The sequence below is a fragment of the Tachyglossus aculeatus genome, chromosome 2, assembly GCF_015852505.1.
Source record: "Tachyglossus aculeatus isolate mTacAcu1 chromosome 2, mTacAcu1.pri, whole genome shotgun sequence".
NCBI lineage: Eukaryota > Metazoa > Chordata > Mammalia > Monotremata > Tachyglossidae > Tachyglossus > Tachyglossus aculeatus.
In genome coordinates this window covers 9,260,649-9,283,324 of record NC_052067.1, presented here as the reverse complement: position 1 = coordinate 9,283,324, position 22,676 = coordinate 9,260,649, and the positions used below count along the sequence as shown (strand labels likewise).

At 44.5% G+C, this 22,676-nt stretch overlaps 1 protein-coding gene across 2 annotated transcripts in view; it reads right to left on the bottom strand.

Annotated features, from left to right (window-relative positions):
• Window positions 1-4,210: 4,210 nt before the first annotated feature.
• BZW2 (basic leucine zipper and W2 domains 2) overlaps window positions 4,211-22,676 on the bottom strand; it is an 87,072-nt gene continuing 68,606 nt past the window's right edge. For both annotated transcript variants that reach the window (XM_038767786.1, XM_038767777.1), the window contains exons 10-12: window positions 22,429-22,567; window positions 6,400-6,522; window positions 4,211-4,637 (exon numbers count right to left, since the gene is read on the bottom strand). In XM_038767786.1, coding sequence (XP_038623714.1) covers window positions 4,609-4,637; window positions 6,400-6,522; window positions 22,429-22,567 — 291 coding nt within the window. In that variant the 3' untranslated portion in view covers window positions 4,211-4,608. The remainder of the gene's footprint in view (window positions 4,638-6,399; window positions 6,523-22,428; window positions 22,568-22,676) is intronic.

Below are 22,676 nucleotides of genomic sequence, written 5' to 3'. Positions count from 1 at the left end.
TGTGCGTCAGTTACCGCATATGGAAAATGGGGATTAAGGCCGTGAGTTCCATGTGGGACTGGGACTGTGTCCAAACTGATAAACTTAAACAAGCGCTTAGTACAGTGCTCTGCACACAGTGAGTGCTCAAAAAATACGATTGAATGAATGAACTGTATCTACTTTAGTGCTTAGAACAGCACCTGGCATATTATTATTATTATCATCAAATGCCGTCAAGTTGTCTCTGATTCATAGCGAATTTATGGATAGGTTTTTTCCAGAACGTCCTGACTTCTGCCATAATCTGTAACCTTGCTAACGGTTCTTCCGTTATTGTTGCTATGGTTTCTATCTTCTAGCTTCTGGTCTGCCTCTTCCACGATTTCTCTGAACTTTTTCTAGCATTATCCTGGCACTTAGTAAGTGCTTAAAAAATACCATAAATGAACAAACTCTCACCAAGTTAAAAACCATATTAAAAGCACATCTCTTCCAAGAGGCCCTCTCCAACTAAGCCCTCATTTCCTCTTCTCCCACTCCAACCCGATTTGTTTGTAGCCATCCCAGCGCTTAGTAGAGTGTGTGGCACATAGTAAGCATTTAACAAATACCACAATTTTTAATTCAATCTTGGGGTTTCCTGGCCTGGAAATATCACAAGTGCTCAGGGCACCCTTCAGCCCCAACCTGCCATCCCAAACGAAGCCATCAAAGCAGGAATCACCCTTCTTTCTTTGTGTGTGTCGGGCAGGGGTGTACAATGGATGCAGCATAATAATAATAATAATAATAATAATAATAATAATAATAATAATGGTATTTATTAAGTGCTTACTATGTGCCAAGCACCGTTTTAAGTGCTGGGGTAGGTACAAGGTAATCAGGTTGTCCCCATTTTCCAGATGAGGTAACTGAGGCCCAGAGAAGTGAAGTGACTTGCCCAAAGTCACACAGCTGACAAGTGACAGAGCCGGGATTAGAACCCATGACGGGATTAGAACCCATGACCTCAGACTCCCAAGCCTGCAGCATGTTAAAAGCAGCATGGTTTAGCGGATACAGAACAGTCATGGGAGTCAGAAGGTAATTCATTAATTCATTCATTATATCGTATTTACTCATTCATTCTATCGTATTTATTGAGTACTTGCTGTGTGCTAAGAGCTTGGAAAGTACAGTTCAGCAACAGATAGAGACAATCCCTAATGGGTTCTAATCCAGGCTCCGCCATCCGTCTGCAGTGTGACCTTGGGCCAGTCACTTCACTTCTCTGGGCCTCAGGGACCCTATCTGCAAAATGGGGATTGCGACTTTGAGCCTCACATGGGACAGGGACTGTGTCCAACTTGATTTGCTTATATCTATCCCGGAGCTTAGTACATAGGCCTGGCACATAGTAAGAACTTAACAAAGCCGATCATTATTATTATTTCTTTAACAGGACACCTCAAAACAGAATCCACACTAACTCCCCCGACCTAGTGGGCAATGTGGCCTGAATTTTTGTCCGGTGCATCCATTTCTTCTCCTTGGCGACCACTCTACAGCATCTCGGACTTTGATTTCACCCAAATTCCCATCAGGGCCGCCGCCGCTGCGGCATATTTTTACTATGAACCCTGGCTGGGTTGTGACTAGGGAGTTGGCAGACAGTTCACAGGGACGTTTGTGACATGGGACACGGCACGTACCACCACGGGAAGGTCAAACATCCGCTCTATAGCGGATCTGGGTGACCGGGAAAAGAATGACGGAAACAGCGTGGTCCAGGGGATGGATCCCAGGCCTGCCAGTCAGAAGAAACTGGCTTCTAATCCCAGCTCTGCCACATGTGCTTAGAACAGTGCTTTGCACATAGTAAGCGCTTAACAAATACCATCATTATTATTATTATTGTGACCTCGGGCAAGTCACTTTGCTTCTCTGGGTGTCGGTTACCTCGTCTGTAAAATGCGGATTAAAAGCGAGAGCCCCATGTGGGACAGGGACTATGTCCAACCTGATTGACTTGTGTCTACTCCAGTGCTTAGTGCTAGCCACGTAGTAAGCACTTAACAAATACCATCATTATTATTAGTATTATTATTATCGTGTTACCTGTGTCGGAGTTACTACTGAGAACATGGGACCCTCCCAGTAGAACAACACAAAATTGACTTGAGGTGTGGGATTTCCCCTCTCCGGGTTGCACCTGGAGAGTTTCCAGTCCTCTACCGGTCTCGACTACACGAGGGAGAGTCAAGCAGAGGCCTGATAATAATAATAATGGTATTTATGAAGCGCTTACTATGTGCAAAGCACTGTTCTAAGCGCTGGGAAGGTTACAAGGTGATCGGGTTGTCCCATGGGGGGCTCACAGTCTTCATCCCCATTTTACAGATGAGGTAACTGAGGCACAGAGAAGTGAAGTGACTTGCCCAAAGTCACACAGCTGACAATTGGCGGAGCTGGGATTCGAGCCCATTCTATTCCTAGCTTGGCTGATGGCTAGTGAGTGGAAGCTAGCTAGCTCTCTTCCTCCCTTCAAGGCCCTATTGAGAGCTCACCTACTCCAGGAGGCCTTCCCAGACTGAGCCCCTTCCTTCCTCTCCCCCTCGTCCCCCTCTCCATCCCCCCATCTTATCTCCTTCCCTTCCCCACTGCACCTGTATATATGTTTGTACATATTTGTTACTCTATTTATTTATTTATTTATTTTACTAGTACATATCTATCCTATTTATTTTATTTTGTTAGTATGTTTGGTTTTGTTCTCTGTCTCCCCCTTTTAGACTGAGCCCACTGTTGGATAGGGACTGTCTCTATATGTTGCCAACTTGTACTTCCCAAGCGCTTAGTACAGTGCTGTGCACACAGTAAGCGCTCAATAAATACGATTGATGATGATGATGGAAGGCAATCGGCTACAAGTCAAAACTCACCTGTGCTGGGCAGCAGTGGCATGGGAGAGTCGAGGGCGGAGACTCAAGTTTACTTTATCGGAAGAAGGCGATGGTAAATCACTTCTGGATTTTTACCAAGAAAACACTCTGGAACCACTACCGAAACAATTGCAGATGGAGAGTGGTGTGTTCTGGGAGAGATGTGTCCGTGGTGTCACTACGGGTCGGAGACAGCTCAACAGCCTAAGACAAGTGTGGGATCCCCTTCCTTCTTCTGTGCAGGGAGGCATCTAGTGTGGGATGGTCCCTGAGCCCCGGCACCATGGGGAGAATCCCTGCAGGATACAGCCCATTCTGGAAGTCAGAAGGACCTGGGTTCCAATCCCGACTCTGCCACCTGTCGACTGCGGGGCCTCGGGCAAGTCACTCAACTTCTTTGGGCCTCGGTTACCCCATCCGTAAAATGGGGATTAAGAGTGTGATCCCCATGTGGGACAAGGTCTGCGTCCAACCTGATTAACTTGAATCCCATCCCAGTGCTTGGCACATAGTAAATGGGCCTTCCCAGACTGAGCCCCTTTTTTCCTCTCCTCCTCCCCATCCCCCCCTGGCCCTACCTCCTTCCCCTCTCCATAGCACTTGTATATACATTTGTACAGATTTATTACTCTATTTATTTTACTTGTACATATTTTCTATTCTATTTTGTTATTGATGTGCATGTAGCTTTAATTCTATTTGTTCTGACGATTTTGACACCTGTCTACATGTTTTGCTTTGTTGTCTGTCTCCCCCTTCTAGACCGTGAGCCCGTTGTTGGGTAGAGACCATCTCTATATGCTGCCGACTTGTATTTCCCAAGCACTTAGTACAGCACTGTCCACACAGTAAGTGCTCAATAAATACAACTGAATGAATGAAGTACCATTATTATTATTATTACCCCACGACACAAGACTCCCATCAGCTCCCATTGAAACCAGGAAAGGACTTGACCAGAGACACCCACATGAGTCTTTCAGCTTTCCCCTAACATATAACTCCTGCGGCCCAGCGCTTAGCACAGTGCTTTACACATACTATAACTACTCCAGCTCCAAATGCCACGATCTGGACAGCCTGGGCTGGGGAACCCCAATTCGTATCAAAGACCACCCTCCCTGAAAACAGAAAGTCCATGTAACTTGGGTCCCCACAAAAGGACTCATTCATTCCCTCATTCAATCGTATTTATTGAGCGCTTACTGTATGCAGAGCACTGTACTAAGCACTTTGAAAGTACCATTCAGACTCAAATGGGAATGTCACCAGCGAGACGGGGAGACAAAGACTCGGGGCAAGTGAGCTCAAATACAAAAAGCTATTTATTTCATCATCATCATAATATTTAAAATTTAAAAAGTGGTGTCATCCAATCACATTCACAAGCAAATACACAATTACCAACAGGCGTTGTTTGTGGGAGTTCACGAACTACCTGAAAAGACCACTGCTAATAAAAAGGAGTCCCGGGAATATCTGCCATTCGTTCTCTCCTACTGGGCTCTTTGTTGGATGGCTTTGAGTTACCGGTGGAGTCCCAAGCCAGAGGGCCTGATGCTCCAGGTAGGCTGTGGATTAACCATTTTCTCCTACACAATGGGTTGTCTACCCTAGAGTCGTCTGCGTGACAGGGAAGGCTAGCTTCTCCGGCCCCAAAGGCTCCGCTTCCAGACGAGGATGCTGAGAAAGCCTGCTGAAGCATCTAATTCTCCTCTCCTTCCGATTCGGACTCTAGGTGGGAAGAAACAGAAGAGGAAACTGTTTTTGAGCTGTTTGAAACAATACAGAGTTGTCCTTTGTATTTGAAGAAGACACCAGGAAGGGGAAATTCACCTTTTTGAATGTTTGTGTGGTGAAACAGTTCAGCCAGGGACCCAGAGGCTCAGCCACTCTGGGCACACATCAAAGCCAGGTCCTTATCCAGATGAATGTTTTCATCCTTTACCCCTTTTCTGATGATGACGAGGATGATGATGGTATTTGTTAAAAGCTTAATTTGTGTCAAGCACTGTTTTAAACTAATCGGGTTGGTCTGACAGTCTTAATCCCCATTTTACAGATGAGGCGACTGAGACCCAGAGAAGTTAAGCGACTTGCCCAAAGTAACACAGCAGACCAGTGGTGGAGTCGAGATTAGAACCCAGGTCTTTCTGACTCCCGGGCCGTGCTGCTTCCCTTTCCTGGCAGGAGTTCTGGATGACTATGGGGAAGGGAAAGAGTAGCCACATTTTCTCATTTTCTTTATATCACCGGAGACCTCCGAAATAGCAGCAGTGAAGATCAAATACAGTTTATGGCCTGTGAAATGGGGCTTAAGCATTTCCCCAGGAGCTGGTTTCCTGGAGCTCTTGAGCTGAAGGTGGTGATTTTAATGGTCGTGAAATCTTTTCTAAAGCATCCCTTAAAATGACTATCAAAATGAATCAAGTTCTGCAGACATCACCCCCCGTTATATTTCAAGCCAACTCCCCACAGGGCAGTTTTGAGCAGATTCAACTTCTAAATTGAGAGTTGGTAGAATTTAGATGACCCAGAGGGACATAAATGTCAAAGAAGAGACAACTCGAAGTCTCAATATAAGCATCCTTTTGTTGCACAATCCTTGTGGAATTTGGTATGCACTTACTACGTGCCAAGCACCGTTTTAAGCACTAAGGTAGATACAAGGCAATCAGGTTGGACACAGTCCCTGTCCCACTTGGGGCTCACACTCTCAATCCCCATTGTACAGATGAGGTAACTGGGGGACAGAGAAGTGAAGTGAGTCGCCCAAGGTCACACAGCAGACACGTGGCAGAGACAGGATTAGAACCCAGGTCCTTCTGGCTCCCAGGCCTGTGCTCTTTCCGTTACACAGTTGGGTCTGTACCCCTTAGACAATTATCCTGCAACCATGACATTGCACGGCATTGGGACACATTGTACTGTCCCAAGCGCTTAGCACAGTGCTCTGCACACAGTAAGCACTCAACAAATAATAATAATAATAATAATGGAATTTATTAAGCGCTTACTATGTGCAAAGCACTGTTCTAAGCGCTGGGGAGGTTACAAGGTGATCAGGTTGTCCCACGGGGGGCTCACGGTCTCAATCCCCATTTTCCAGATGAGGGAACTGAGGCACAGAGAAGTTAAGTGACTTGCCCAAAGTCACACAGCTGACAGTTGGCGGAGCCGGGATTAGAACCCATGACCTCTGACTCCAAAGCCCGGCTCTTTCCACTGATCCACGCTGCTTCTCTGAACAAATACCACCGATTGATTGATTGATCGACTCATGCACGCATCCTTTTAACTCTGCGGCTTCCCTCCTTCTGGACAGGGATCGTGACTCCCAACTCTATTGTACTGGACTCTCCCAGGTGCTCAGTACAGTGTTCTGTACTCAGTAAGTGCTCAATAAATACCACCGGTCGATCGAATTTGCAGGAACCCATCCGCCCACCTGCTTCCTCTGTTGACATGAAGAGATTTGCAGGTGGGAAAACCTTACCTTCTTCGGCGTTTTGCAGCCACTCGACGAATTTCTTCATCTGGTCAAGGAAGACACTTTTCCCTTTCCCGAGGTGTGCTTCCTTGTACCACTTCAGGATGGCTTCTTCGCTCAGGACATCAGCTGCAATTAAGACCAGAGGTTACAAAGTTTAGGCTACATAGAAGAAATGGATCATTCATTCCTTCAATTGTATTTATTCAGCTTTTGCTGTGCACAGAGCACTGTACTGCATGCTTAGGAGAGTACAATATAGTAATGATGGCATTTGTTAAGTGCTTACTATGTGCAAAGCACTGTTCTAAGCGCTGGGGAGGATACAAGGTGATCAGGTTGGCCCACGCAGGGCTCACAGTCTTAATCCCCATTTTACAGATGAGGGAACAGAGGCTCAGAGAAGTGAAGTGACTTACCCAAGGTCACTCAGCAGACATGTGGCAGAGCCGGCATTTGAACCCATGACCTCTGACTCCCAAGCCCGGGCTCTTTCCACTGGGCCACGCTGCAGACACATCCCCTGCCTAAAATGAGCTTATTTGAGTGTCTATTGAAGTGTGAGGGAGTACAACAGAGTTTGTAGACATAATTCTTGACTTCAAGGAGCTTACAGTCTCTAGGAGGTGAACACTAAAATTATTTACAGAAGAAGAAGGGAAAGAAAATAAGTATATGGCAATGCTTAAGTAATAGGATATGCTTGATATGCTCATTCATTCATTCAATTGTACTTATTGAGTTCTTATTGTGTGCAGAGCACTGTAATAAGCACTCGGGAGAGGACAATATAACAATAAACTGACACATTCCCTGCTCACAATGAGCTTACAATGCACTCTGTCAACCACAGTGTTTAGCAACAATGCCACAGATCCCGTTGTTGGGTAGGGACCATCTCTATATGTTGCCAACCTGTACTTCCCAAGCACTTAGTACAGTGCTCTGCACACAGGAAGCGCTCAATAAATACTATTGAATGAATGACATATTAAGCAAATATTGATAATTATGGCATTTATGAAGCACTAAGAATGTGTTGCCCCCCTTGACTGTAAGATCATTGTGGGCAAGGAATATGCCTGTTATGCTGTAGTCTCCCTCGTGCTTAGTACACAATAAGCGCTCAATAAATACGATGACTTGGGATGGGTTCAAGGTTATGAGATCAGGAATAGTCCCTATCCCACACTGAGCTCACAATCTATTTACCTCCAATTTATGGATGAGACAACAGATGCCCAGAAGTCTAGTGACTTTCCCAAGGTCACACGGTAGAGGCCATGGCAGTCTCAGACTCAGGCCCTAGGGCTGTTTCTGATGCTCTATATTACTGATCTTTGTAAACACACTAAATGACAGCCACTCACCACCACTCACCACCCAAGGTTTCCAGGGCAAGCTGGGCACTGTTTTGGGATTGAATTATTATTAGTATTATTATTATAGTTATTAATAATAAGATTAATCATAGTAGCATTTGTTGTGCACTTACTATGTGTCCAGCACTATTCTAAGGGCTGGGGTATATACAAGCTAAACGGGTGAAACACAGTCCCTACCCCACATGGCGCTCAATAATAATAATAATAATAACAATAATAATAATAACAATAATAATAATTGGGGCATTTGTTAAGCTCTTACTATGTGCCGGGTGCTTTATTAAGCACTGGGGGACAGAGAGGAATACAAGCAAATCAGATTGGACACAGTCCCTGTCCCAAATGGGGCCCATAGTCCTAATCCCCATTTTACAGATGAGGTAATTGAGACCCAGAGAAGTTAAGTGACTTTGCCCAAGGTCACACAGCAGACAAGTGGCAGAGCCGTGATGAGAACCCTGGTCCTTCTGACTCTGAATTCTACCCTTGAATTAGCAAAAGCAGCAGTTTTCCTACCCTTCTGATGAATGGGCCCTCAATGTAACTGCTGGGTGAGAGGAGTGCTTAAAATTCACAATGTCCAACCTCTTGTGTGGGATTACGGAATGGACTCATTCATTCATTCATTCAATTGTATTTATTGAGCGCTTACTGTGTGCAGAGCACTGTACTAAGCACATGGGAAGTACAATTTGGCAACATATAGAGACGATCCCTACCCAACAGTGGGCTCACAGACTAGAAGACCCCTTGGGAGGGATTACTGGGGCAAAGCACTGACAACACAGAGGTGATCAGGAGCTCTGTGGAATTTAGGCTACTCAAGGGCTACTCAACAGTGAGAAACAGGCTCTGCCATTGTCTACTGTGTGACCTTGGGCAAGTGACTTAACTTTTCTGAGCCTCAGTTTCCGCTTCTGTAAAACGGGGATTCCATACCCGTTCTCCTTCCTCCTTAGACCACAAGCCCTACATGGACAGAGATTAGGTACAACCTGATCATCTTGTATTTACCCCAGTGCTCCGTACAGTGCCTGGCACATAGTATACACTTAACAAGTGATATTAAAAAGAACATAAAAAACAAAGTATTATCATAATTAAAGGAAATTACACTAGTATATTCACTGGAAATAATCAATGCTAATTATTGAGTGCCTGCTCTATGCAGGGCACAGCACTAACCGCTTGGGAGAGTACAATACCATCAGAGTTAATAGACACATTGCCTGGCAAACACGAGTTTAGTCTAGAGGGGGAGACAGTCATTAGTATAAGTGATTTATACTACGTAATTTATGGATGTGTACAGAAGTGTTACGGGACTGAAAGAAAGGCAAATATCAAATGCCCAAAGGTCACAAATCCAAAGTGCAGAGACAACACAGAACGGAGAGGGAGCCGGAAAAAAAGGCTTAATCAAGGAAGGCCCCTTGGAGAAAATGTGACCTGAAAAAACAATCGAATGTATTTACTGAACACTTACTGTGTGTGGTGCACTGTACTAACCTTAATGAGGGTTTCAGGATGGGGAGAGTGATGGTCTGGCATCTGTGGAGGGGGTGGGAGTTCCAGAGGAAGGATGTGGGAAAGGGGTTGGTGGCAAGATAGAAGAGATGGAGGCACAGTGAATAAGCTGGCCCTGGAGGAGCAGAGTGTGTGGTAGGAGATTTTATTACTTAATTCTAAATACTATTCTATTTATTTTATTTTGTTAATATGTGTTGTTTTGTGGTCTGTCTCCCCCTTCTAGACTGTGAGCCCGCTATTGGGTAGATACCAACTTGTAGTTACCAACTTGTACTTCCCAAGCACTTAGTACAGTGCTCTGCACACAGTAAGAGCTCAATAAATGCTACTGAATGAATGAATGAGATTAGTGAGGTGAGGTAGGAGGGGGAAAGCTGATTGATTGCTTTAAAGCTGATGGCCGGGAGTTCCTGTTTGATGTGGAGGTGGATGGGCAGCCAATGGAGGTTCTTGAGGAGTGGGGAGACAGGGACTGAACATTTTTGTAGAAAAATGATCCAGGCAGAAGAGTGATGTAAGCAATGGGATGGGCTCAAGGTTATGAGATTAGAAATAGTTCCTATCCCACAGTGAGCTCACAATCTACTTACCTCCAACTTACGGATGAGACAACAGATGCCCAGAAGTCTTGTGACTTTCCCAAGGTCACACAGTAGAGGCCAGGGGCAGCCTCAAACTCAGGTGCCTGGGTCCTGTGGCTGTTTCTGATGCTCTAAATTACTAATCTTTGAAAACACACTAAATGACAACCACTCACCAATCAATCAATCAATCAATCAATCATATTTATTGAGTACTTACTGTGTGCAGAGCACTGTACTAAGCACTTGGGAAGTACAAGTTGGCAACCACTACCGACCACCCAAGTTTTCCTGGGCAGGCTGGGCACCGTTCTGGGATTGAATTGTTATTATTCAGACATCTCACTCAAGAAGTCTGGAGAGGAATGGTAGGAGGGGGATCGGGTGATAACTGGAGGGAGCTGTGGGGCACAAGGGAGAGGTTTTTCTTAGGACTGCGGAGACGTGGGCATGTTTGAAAGCAGTGGGGAAGAACCCACTGGTTAGTGAACGCTTGAAGATGGAGCTCAAGAAGGGAAGACGGAAGGGGACAAACTCTTTGAGAAGATGCGAAGGGATGGGGTCAGAGGTGCAGGTGAGGAGAAAGAAGACCTCCTCTTGAGATCCTGCTGGGTAAGATGGGAGAGTTGAAGAAGGGGCAGAGGAGGGAGGGACTAGAGAGGAGCAGGGGGAGATTTTAGGGAGACTATGCCTGATGGTTTCAATTTTCTCAATAAGGTATGTGGGCGGGTCATTGGGGCAAGAAATTGAGGAGTTGGAGAGACAAGCGGTTTGAGGAGAGAGTTAAATATCTGGATCAACTGGGAGGGAAAATGGGAATCGATAAGGATGGAGCAATGATGTTGCTGGGAAGAGGAAAGGGCAGAGTTAAAGCAGGCTGGGATGAGTAATAATAATAAGTGCTTAATATGTGCCAGGTACTATCCTAAGCGATGGGGTGGATGAGCAGCATGGCTCAGTGGAAAGAGCCTGGGCTTTGGAGTCAGTGGTCATGGGTTCAAATCTTGGCTCTGTCAGTTGTGTGATTTTGGGCAAGTCACTTAACTTCTCTGTGCCTCAGTTCCCTCATCTGTAAAAATGGGGATTAAGACTGTGAGCCCCCCGTGGGACAACCTGATCACCTTATAATCTCCCCAGTGCTTAGAACAGTACTTTGCACATAGTAAGCGCTTAGTAAATGCCATCGTCATTATTAACATTATTATCATTATGGACAGGGTTGGTCTATGTGGATTTCTGCCAGTAGCGCTCTGCCATTTGTGCACAAGAGTGAATGAAGCAGACTATGGAGGTGATCCAGGGCTGTGGGTTACTGGTAAGAGATCCATGAAGGGATAGGGGAGACAGTAAGCTGAGTTCAATAGAGAAAGTGCTGTTGAAGGCATCAATTTTGTTGTCAAGGCATGGTAATTTGGGTATGGAGACTAATTGGTGTGTGATGACTTGAGAACTTTGGATTGAGTCTAAAGATTGGAGGTCTCTGGAGGGGAATAGGACAGATTTGTGGAGGGGGTACGAGGAAGAAAAGGGAGGTGAGGAGGCTGTTGTCCGATAGAGGGATTTCAGAGTTGATGAGGGTAGTGATTGTCTAGCAACTGTACAACTAAAGGGGTCAAAATAATTGAATACATGTATATACAAAAGTGCTGAGGTTAAGTATGAATTGAGTAGGGAATCTGTCTGTTATATTGTTGTGTTGTACGCAGTAAGCACTCAATAAATAATAATAATAATAATAATGGTATTTGTTAAGCGTTTACTATGTGCAAAGCACTGTTCTAAGCACTGGGGAGGATACAAAGTGATCAGGTTGTCCCACGTGGGGCTCACAGTCTTAATCCCCATTTTACAGATGTGGTAATTGAGGCACAGAGAAGTTAAGTGACTTGCCCGAAGTCACACAGCTGACAATTGGAGGAGCCAGGATTTGAACCCATGACCTCTGATGCCCAAGTCCGTGCTCTTTCCACTGAGCCACGCTGAATTGATTGATTGATTCTTAAGGGCTGGAGTTGACTGACTGATATAAATGGCTGCGGATGTTGGGAAATTATACCAGGGAAGGCTTTTTGGAGGAGGTGGGACGTTAAGAGGGTTTTGGAGGGCGAGAGAGCTGTCGTCTGTCAGATTTTGGGAGGGAGGGAGTTTCAAGCTAGGAGAGCGGTGTGAGAAAGGTGATGGAGATTTGAGAGAGAGGAAGAGCTAGAAGGTTGGCATGAGAGGGGCTACAGTGCGGGGAAGAGTGGGTGAAGGGAGCAGATAGGACATGTAGGATGAGTTGGAAGAGAGCCTTGAAACCAATTCTGGGGAGTTAGCTCAGTGTTGAAGTTCTAGCATCCTCAGTCCTGACAGAGCTCCCACTAAGAACCTAGAATCCCAAACTCCTGATATGGAGCATTTGAGCACTTGGAAGGACTCTAAGTAGACCACTAGGATAGCCTCGCTAAGAGTGAGCAAAAAACCCTTCCCTGAATTTCATTAAAAGCAAGGACAGCAGAGGAAACATTAGGAAGACTAGGCTGAAAATTGGAAGTTAATTGCTGAGGAAAGACCCAAAGAGAGTGGCTGGCTTTATAATAATAATAATAATAATAATAATAATAATAATAATAATGACATTTATTAAGCACTTACTGTGTGCAAAGCACTGTTCTAAGCACTGGGGAGGTTACAAAGTGATCAGGTTGTCCCATGGGGGGCTCACAGTCTGACTGTTCTAAGGCACTGTTCTAAGCCCTGGGGTAGATACAAGCAAATCGGGTTGGACACAGTCCTCATAATATAATATAATATAATGATGGCATTTGTTAAGCGCTTACTATGTGCAAAGCACTGTTCCAAGCACTGGGGAGGTTACAAGGTGATCAGGTTGTCCCACGGGGTGCTCACAGTCTTAATCCCCATTTTACAGATGAGGAAACTGAGGCCCAGAGAAGTTAAGTGACCTGCCCAAAGTCACACAGCTAATTGGTGGAGCTGGGATTTGAACCCACGACCTCTGACTCCAAAGCCCGTGCTCTTTCCACCGAGCCACGCTGCTTCTCTATGAGCAGCGTTCCTTTTGAGCAAAAGGAATGACAGACAAGGAGGAAAAATAGAAAACAGGGCCAGGCACTGCAAGCATTAAAGATGACAACACAAGGCCAGCCTTTTAGTGAGCACAGTAAGGCCGGGACTGTGGATCCCACTTTGCCCTTTTCAGCTACTCACGGACTCACAGGTTGTCAGTAGTGTTTTCTTCAAATACAAAGGACAACTATAGGTGCTATAAATAGTGAAAAACGAGCACCATATATTCAGAAAAGTGAAAAATAAGGATGAATTAGACCATAGAATTGAGAATGATCGAGTGATCGTGGACAAAGGACCACTGACTTTTGTTTTCTTCATTCAAAAATGAAGTCTAGCTTTTGGTACAGGGCTGAATCTTTCCAATGAAAACAGAATTTCCTCACAAAGAGGCAATTACCATCTTTCTTTTCACTTCTGAGAGCATTATTTATAATTAATTCATCCTTACAGCTGTGTTATTTATAAAAGATAATGATTAACAGTCTCCAGAGACACGCAATTAAACCATTTGCCCCAACAAAGGGGGAGTGGTTTAATCATCCACACATTTTTATAAGACCTAGGGGGTGAAATTTTCTTATTAATTGGGTTATTTTTGATTACAGGTGATTAAGATGACATTTAAAGTCCTGAGCAGCAGTTCCCCCTAAACTGGGTGGCTTAAATGAGAAAGGTTTCTTTTTAAAAATATCTTCCAGCCAGAATGAATGGTTTGTTAAGAAAAATTTATAAGCTGATAGCATGGCCATTTGAAGAACAACTGGAATACACAGCTCAGAAGATATTTTTAAGCAGGGTCCTCTGAAATAATACAGTACTTGAGGCACATAGTGCTTAACAAATGCCATTTTATTACTGTTATTATTAGTATTATTTCTAATATCTCCATAGACGCTTGTAGGATCGAGAGGCTTTGGACACATAGAGTTTCAGACACTTTACTGATGGAACCTTTATTTTATTTTATTTTTCTGAGTACCCTTATCCTTGTCTTTATGTTCATTTTGTGTTCTTATTGTTTTATTTTTTTTCCTTATGTGTCCACTGCAGTGCCCTTTCCATATTTTGTCCATGTTTTCTTTCTCGGCATTAGAATAGTGCTTTGCAGCCAATCATATTTACTGAGCACTTACTGTGTGCAGAACACTCTACTAAGTGCTTGGGAGAGAACAATATAACAGAGTTGATAATAATAATAATCAATCATATTTATTGAGTGCTTACTGTGTGCAGAGCACTGTACTAAGCGCTTGGGAAGTACAAGTTGGCAACATATAGAGACGGTCCCTACCCAACAGTGGGCTCACAGTCTAGAAGATGATAATGATGGTATTTGTTAAGCGCTTACTATGTGCCAAGCACTGTTCTAAGCGCCGGGGTAGATACAACGTAATGAGGTTGTCCCATTTGGGTCTCACAGTCTTAATCCCCATTTTACAAATGAGGTAACTGAGGCACAGAGAAGTTAAGTGACTTGCCCAAAGTCACACAGCTGACAAGTGGAGGAGCCAGGATTAGAACTCATGACCTCTGATTCCCAAGCCCTTGCTCTATCCACTAGGTCATGCTGCTTCTCTTCTATACAGACATGTTACCTGCCCATAAGGAGCTTATGGTTTGGAGAGGGAGATAGACATTATTACAAATAAATGAATCACCGATGAGTGTTGTGGGGCTGAGGGGAGGGTGAATTAGGGGAGCAAATCCCAGTGCAAGAGAAGAGGAAATGAGGGCTTAGTCGGGGATGACCTCTTGGAAGAGATGTGCTTCTAATGAAGTGTTGAAGTTGGGGAGAGAAATTGTCGGAGATGCAGGATCAGGGAGTTTCAGGCCAGAGGCAGGACAAGGGGTCGGTGGCGAGATGGACGATTAGGTTGGCTTTAGGGGAGCATGGGCTGTATAAGGACAGCAGTGAGGTAAGGAAAGAGGGGGCAAGGTGAATGAATGCTTTAAAGCTAACAGTGAGAAGTTTCTGTTTGAGGCAGAGGTGGATGGGCAACCACTGGAGGTTCTGGAGGAGACATGGACTGAACACTTTTTCAGAGAAATGATCCAGGCAGCAGAGTGAATGAAGTATGGACTGAAGTAGGGAGAGACAGGAGGCAAGAGAGGTCAGCAAGGAGGCTGTAATCGGGGTGGGATAAGTACAGTGCTCTGCACACAGTAAGCGCTCAATAAATACGATTGAATGAATGAATGAATGAATAAGACCTTATCAAGGTAGCTATTTGGATGGAGGGGAAAGGGTGGATTCTAACAACTTTGTGAAGATTGAACCAACAGGATTTGCGGGCAGATTGAACACAGTTGCACTTACTAAGTATTCATTTATTCATTCAATCGTATTTATTGGGCACTTACTGGGTGCAGAGCACTGTACTAAGCACTTGGGAAGTACAAGTTGGCAACAGATAGAGACGGTCCCTACCCAACAACGGGCTCACAGTCTAGGAGGGACTTTCTAAGTACTTTCATTACTACTACAACTGCTATTAGAGAATCAGTGTGGCTCAGTGGAAAGAGCACGGGCTTTGGAGTCAGAGGTCATGGGTTCAAATCCCGCTCCGCCAATTGTCAGCTGTGTGGCTTTGGGCAAGTCACTTAACTTCTCTGGGCCTCAGTTACCTCATCTGTAAAATGGGGATTAAGACTGCGAGCCCCACTTGGGACAACCTGATCACCTTGTAACCTCCCTAGCGCTTAGAACAGTGCTTTGCACATAGTAAGCACTTATCAAATGCCATCATTATTATTATTATTACAAATCTCCCTGCCTCCTGGCTCTCCCGACTCCAGTCTATACTTCACACTGCTGCCCGGATGTTTCTGAAAAAATGTTCAGTCCACATCTTCCCCACTCAAGAACCTCCAGTGGTTGCCCATCCACCTTCGCGTCAAACAGGAACTCCCGGCCACAGCTTTAAAGCACTCAATCAGTTCAACCTCCTCCCACCTTACCTTGCTGATTTCCTACTACAAACCTGACCGTGGTGTTCACTCCTCTAATACCAACCTGCTCGCTATATCTCCATCTCATCTCTCTCACCTCTGACCCCTTGCCCACATCCTGCCACCCCCCCCCAGTAATAATAATAATAATAATAATGGCATTTATTAAGCACTTACTATGTGCAAAGCACTGTTCTAAGTGCTGGGGAGGTTACAAGGCGATCAGGTTGTCCTGGGGGGCTCACCGTCTTAATCCCCATTTTACAGATGAGGTAACTGAGGCCCAGAGAAGTTGAGTGAATTGCCCAGAGTTACACAGCTGACAATTGGCGGAGCTGGGATTTGAATCCATGACCTCTGACTCCAAAGCCCGGGCTTTTTCCACTGAGCCAAGCTGCTTCTCTGTATATGACAGACCACCACTTTCCCCACCTTTAATGCCTTATTAAAATCACATCACCTACAAGAAGCCTTCCTTGACTAAGCCCTAGGAATTCCCCACTCCTTCTCTCCCGTATTTCTTATGCACTTGGGTTTGTACCCTTCAAGCGATGGATAGTCATCCCACCCTCAGCCCCACAGCAGGGATGTACAATATTCCTAATTTATTTTAATGTCTGTCTCCCTGTCTAAACTGTCAGCTGTTTGTGGTCATACTGTACTCTCCCCAGTATTTAGTACAAGTGCTCTGTAATCACACTCACTAAAAACCATTGATTAATTGACTGTTTATTTTACTATTCATTCATTCAATCATACTGAGTGCTTACTGTGTGCAAAACACTGTACTAAGTGCTTGGGAAGTACAAATCAGCAACATATAGAGACGGTCCCTTACTACTACATAACATTCCAAAACTTGGTAGGTGGAAGAGTTTGGGGATATATAACCTTCTACATTACGGTTTAATTGTAATGATACTTAGCCATGTCAAAATATACCAGAAAAATAAAAGGAAAAATCTCTAGAGAAGCAGCATGGCTCAGGGGAAAGAGCCCGGGCTTTGGAGTCAAAGGTCATGGGTTCAAATCCTGGGTCCGCCAATTGTCAGCTGTGTGACTTTGGGCAAGTCACTTAACTTCTCTGGGCCTCAGCTACCTCATCTGTAAAATGGGGATTAAGACTGTGAGCCCCACGTGGGGCAACCTGATCACCTTGTATCCTCTCTGTCACTTAGAACAGTGCTTTGCACATAGTAAGCGCTTAACAAATGCCAACATTATTATTATTGAGTTTTCAATCATTCACTCAGATGCTCATAAAAATGTCATTACATTAAATTACATATAAAATGTAATGCTGTAGCATCTTTTCCTCCTCAGTTTACAGACATCTTCCTGCACTTTATAAGCAAAAACTACCTGGCATAAAAGGAAATAAAAACAATTACCGAAAAAATAATTCCTTAGTAAATCTCAACTATAATGCAACGATTCTTTTCTCGTCTGCATGGGACTTAAGTCCCAAGAGACTCCATGCACTCGAGTTCAAACAAGAAAAGTTATTTGTTTCAGGGAAAGAAAATGAAATTGCTGCTGATAACACAGTGGCTCACAGGCTTTACAAAAATTACATTCAGCTTTAAATTTGTGAATCCTGTCTCCTCAGAGATGCATTTTCAGTGCTGAGGAAATTGTTCTGGGAATATATTTTCAGCAGGGCCTAGGGCAGCGAGGATTAATGTGAACCTGACCTGCCTTGAGCTTTGTTCCACCTGCTGAGTCTAGTCACCTCTGGATTACACAAGACTATTATCCAATTTTGTAGATTATTGAGGGGCCCCAGACCTGCCCCTGGGTCATTTAGCTTCTTGGGCTTCCATTAGAACTGGTAAGAAGAAGTGGTGGATAAGTAAGAAGGAGAAGCAGCATGGAAAGAACCCGGGCTTGGGAGTCAGAGGTCGTGGGTTCGAATTGGGATTGTTCTAAGGCACTGTTCTAAGCCCTGGGGTAGATACAAGCAAATCGGGTTGGACACAGTCCTCATAATGTAATATAATATAATGATGGTATTTGTTAAGCGCTTACTATGTGCAAAGCACTGTTCTAAGCGCTGGGGAGGTTACAAGGTGATCAGGTTGTCCCAGGGGGTGCTCACAGTCTTAATCCCCATTTTACAGATGAGGTAACTGAGGCCCAGAGACGTTAAATGACTTGCCCAAAGTCACACAGCTGACAATGGGTGGAGCCAGGATTTGAACCCATGACCTCTGGCTCCCAAGCCCAGGCACTTTCAACTGTAGCTTTACTCATGTTCCCATTGCTGGATCATAGTTCTTATCTTCCTGATTTCTTGCACATAGTAAGCACTTAATAAATACCATCATTATTATTATTATTAGGAGAAGCAGCGTAGCTCAGTGGAAAAAGCCCGGGCTCTGGAGTCAGGGGTCACGGGTTCAAATCCCAGCTCTGCCGCTTGTCAGCTGTGTGACCTTGGGCAAGTCACTTAACTTCTCTGTGCCTCTGTTACCAAATCTGTAAAATAGGGATTAAGACTATGAGCCCCCGTGGGACAACCTGATCACTTTGTAACCTCCCCAGTGCTTAGAACAGTGCTTTGTACATAGTAAGCGCCTAATAAATGCCATGTTATTATTATTATTATGGTCTTCTCTGCCTCCCAACACAGGGAAATAAAATGTTAATGTGCATTATGAGGGCACAACATCATAATTCACCTATCACTTATCTCTGAGGGTACAAGAGAAGCAGCATATGTAGCAGATAGGACAAGTGTCTGGGAGTGAAAAGGTGGTGGGTTCTAAATTCCAGCTCTGCCCTTTGTCTGCTGTGTGACCTCGGGCAAGTCACTTTACTTCTTTGTGCCTGTTACCTCATCTGGAAAATGGAGATTAAGACTGTGAGCCCCATGTGAGACAGGGACTGTGTCCAACCTGACTAACTTGTACCTTCCCCGGTGCTTAGAACAGTGCCTGGCATATAGTAAGCACTGAACAAATACTATTAGAAAAAAAAAAGAACCTGAATCCCAACAATCCTTAAATTTAAAAGATTTCCTCCCCCACAATTTAATGAGAAAACAGAATCCCCAGTGTTCAGAAGACCCAGACTCATTTTGATTCACTAGGTTTTTCCTCCAGCAAGTATAAGCTGTCAATATTAAATTCCGTAACATCCATCTCCCACAACATATGGCATACACCTCTATAGCAACTTCAGGCTATAATCTGAGACATCAATGAAAAGGAAAACCTGAAACCAATTAACTTCTTCGAACGGCAAAGCAGTTGGACTGAAGTAAATAAGATCAGAAACATCGAAAAGGACAACCTGTTGGTGCATTCACTATGTCGGTAGCAAGACACTTAGAAGGTTTAAAACAACCTTATATGTTGTGCGTGCGCACAAACACACACACACTGTTTGACATGATTACCTTATATTTTTCCCAGCTCCTAGTACAGTGCTTAGCACATAGTAAGCGCTTAACAAATATCACACAACACACACATGCACAGCTGCTATCTTCCCCGATTCCTTTCTCTGAGCACGGGGATTGTTCAGCCCAGGAACAATTCCAGAGAGTGTGTGGTGACCAAGAAGGTGCCAATATAACCGCTCCCTCCTGTCCCCTGCATTAAAAAGAGTCTTGATGGCAGGGCCCTCACTGGTCTTCTGGTCTTTCCCTTCCTCCTGCAGCCCAGTCAATAATAATAATAATAATAATAATAATAATAATAATAATAATAACAATAATAATAATAATAATAGTATTTGTTAATTTGTCAAGTTTTGTTCTGATGACTTGACAGCTCTCCACATGTTTTGTTGTGTTGTCTGTCTCCCCCCTTCTAGACTGTGAGCCCGTTGTTGGGTAGGGACCGTCTCTATATGTTGCCAATTTGCGCTTCCCAAGTGCTTAGTATTCATTCATTCAATCGTATTTATTGAGCACTTACTGTGTACAGAGCACTGTACTAAGCACTTGGGAAGTACAAGTTGGCAACATACAGAGACGGTCACTACCCAACAGCGGGCTCACAGTCTAGAAGACTCTACAGTGCTTAGTACAGTGCTCTGCACACAGTAAGCGCTCAATAAATACGATTGAATGAATGAATGAATGAAAAGGCATTGACTTGACACCTGTCCACATGTTTTGTTTTGTTGTCTGTCTCCCCCCCTAGACTGTGAGCCCATTGTTGGGTAGGGACTGTCACTATAGGTTGCCGACTTGTACTTCCCAAGCACTTAGCACAGTGCTCTGCACACAGTAAGTGCTCAGTAAATACGATTGAATGAATGAATGAATGAATGAAAACTAAGAACTGGGGTGAATACAAGCCAATCGGGTTGGACACAGTCCCTGTCCCGATCTATTCTATTTATTTTATTTTGTTAGTATGTTTGGTTTTGTTCTCTGTCTCCCCCTTTTAGACTGTGAGCCCACTGTTGGGTAGGGACTGTCTCTATATGTTGCCAACTTGTACTTCCCAAGCGCTTAGTACAGTGCTCTGCACACAGTAAGCGCTTAATAAATATGACTGATTGATTGATTGATTGATTCTTAATCCCCATTTTACAGATGAGGTCACCGAGGCACAGAAAAGTGAAGTGGCTCGCCCAAGGCCACACAGCAGACAAGTGGCAGCGCCAGGATCAGGACCCACCACCTTTTGACTCCCAATCCTGTGTTCTACCCACTAGGCCATCTTGCTTCAATAGCCTGTATCGACCCAAGTGCTTAGTACAGTGCCTGGCACATAGTAAGCGCTTAACCAATACCATAAAAAAAGGCCAGTGGGCTCAACCCCAGGTCCCTGACCTGCCTCTGGGCGTGAAAGCCCAGGTTCAATGCCCTCCAAAAGTCATCTTGGACGGTGGTCTGACAAAGGCAACACAGAGGGAAGGGCAGCAGCAGAAAAGTATAAGAGAAACTGCAACTAGAGAAGCAGCGTGGCTCAGTGGGAAGAGCATGGGATTTGGAGTCAGAGGTCATGGGTTCAAATCCCAGCTCTGCCAATTGTCAGCTGTGTGACTTTGGGCAAGTCACTTCACTTCTCTGGGCCTCAGTTCCCTCATCTGTAAAATGAGGATTAAGACTGTGAGCCCCACGTGGGACAACCTGATCACCTTGTAACCTCCCCAGCGCTTAGAACAGTGCTTTGCACATAGTAAGCGCTTAATAAATGCCATTATTATTATTATTATTATTATTATTACCCAACACCCCAGAGTTCTCCCGCCGCTCACTACCACCCACAGAACCCTGGAGAGTTGGTGGGCACCTGTTTTTTACAATCTTCTGCGTGTTCTCTTCTGCTCCATGACAATATCTACGTTGGTGAGTGACTGCTTGCTTGAATAAGTGATGTATGGTGTTCTCTCTCTCCAACAAACTTTTACCTAATAATTATTTTATTTAAGTGTTACTCCGTGCCGGGCACTGTGCTAGGCATCTCATGGCCTAGTGGAAAGAGCCTGTGCCTGGGAGCCAGTGGACCTCTGCTCTAATCCCAGCTCTGCCCCTTACCTGCTGTGTGACCCTGGGCAATAATAATAATAATAATAATGGCATTTATTAAGCACTTACTATGTGCAAAGCACTGCACTAAGCACTGAGAAGGTTACAGGGTGATCAGGTTGTCCCACGGGGGGCTCACAGTCTTAATTCCCATTTTACAGATGAGGTAACTGAGGCCCAGAGAAGTTCAGTGACATGCCCAAGTCACTGAACTTCTCATTGCCTCGGTTTCCTCATCTGAAAAATGGCATCTGTTCTACCTCATGTGGTACAGAGAAGCAGCCTGGCTTAGTGGAAAGAGCCCGGGCTTGGGAGTCAGAGGTTGTGGGTTCTAATCATGACTAAGCCACTTGTCCGCTGTGTGACTTTGGGCAAGTCACTTTACTTCTCTGTGTCTTAGTGACCTCATCTGGAAAATGGGGATGAAGACTGTGAGCCTCATGTGGGACAGCCTGATGACCTTGTATTTCCCCCAGCGCTTAGAACAGTGCTTGGCATATAGTAAGCACTTAACAAATACCATTATTATTATTATTATTATTATTATAATGGGGACTGTATCCTACCTGTTTATCTTGTTCCTTAAAACAGGACCTGGCAACTGGTTAGCCCTTACCCAATATCACAGTTATTATATAAGATAATCAGATTCAGTCCCTGTCCCACATGGGGATTCACAGTCTACATGGGAGGGAGACCAAGTATTTAATCCCATTTTACAGAAGAGGAAACTGAGGCACAAATAAGTTCAGTGCCTTTGTCGAGGTCACACATCAGGCAGGTGGAGAAGCCAGGATAAGAACCGAGACCTTCTGACTTGCAGTCCTGTGACCTTTCCACTAGATATAAAGAACATTCAAAATCACCTCACACATATTCACCCTCTCATGGCTTTTGGAAAAAAAAATCAGTTCCTCATAAAAACAAATTTCCTCTCCTCTCATGCCAAAAAAGAGAAAAATCCACCCATAACTCTTCAGCAGGAAATGGGAGACTCCTGGAAAAAAAAAAAAACTACACAGATAGATACCTTTGTAGAAGAGCACCACAATCTTCTGGAAAGCTTTCATGAAATGGATGTTGTCATAGCAGTACTCTTGAACTTTCTGGAGGAGGATAAGCTCTGACTGACCTTGAGAACTGAACACAGCCAGCAGAGGTGCATAATGCTGGAAAGGACAAGGAAGAAACATTACTCCGCAGAGTAGCAACCACCAGCCCTCAGTCTGCAGGCTACTCTTCTCCCCAAACTCAATTTTAACAGTTCTGTTTTCTACA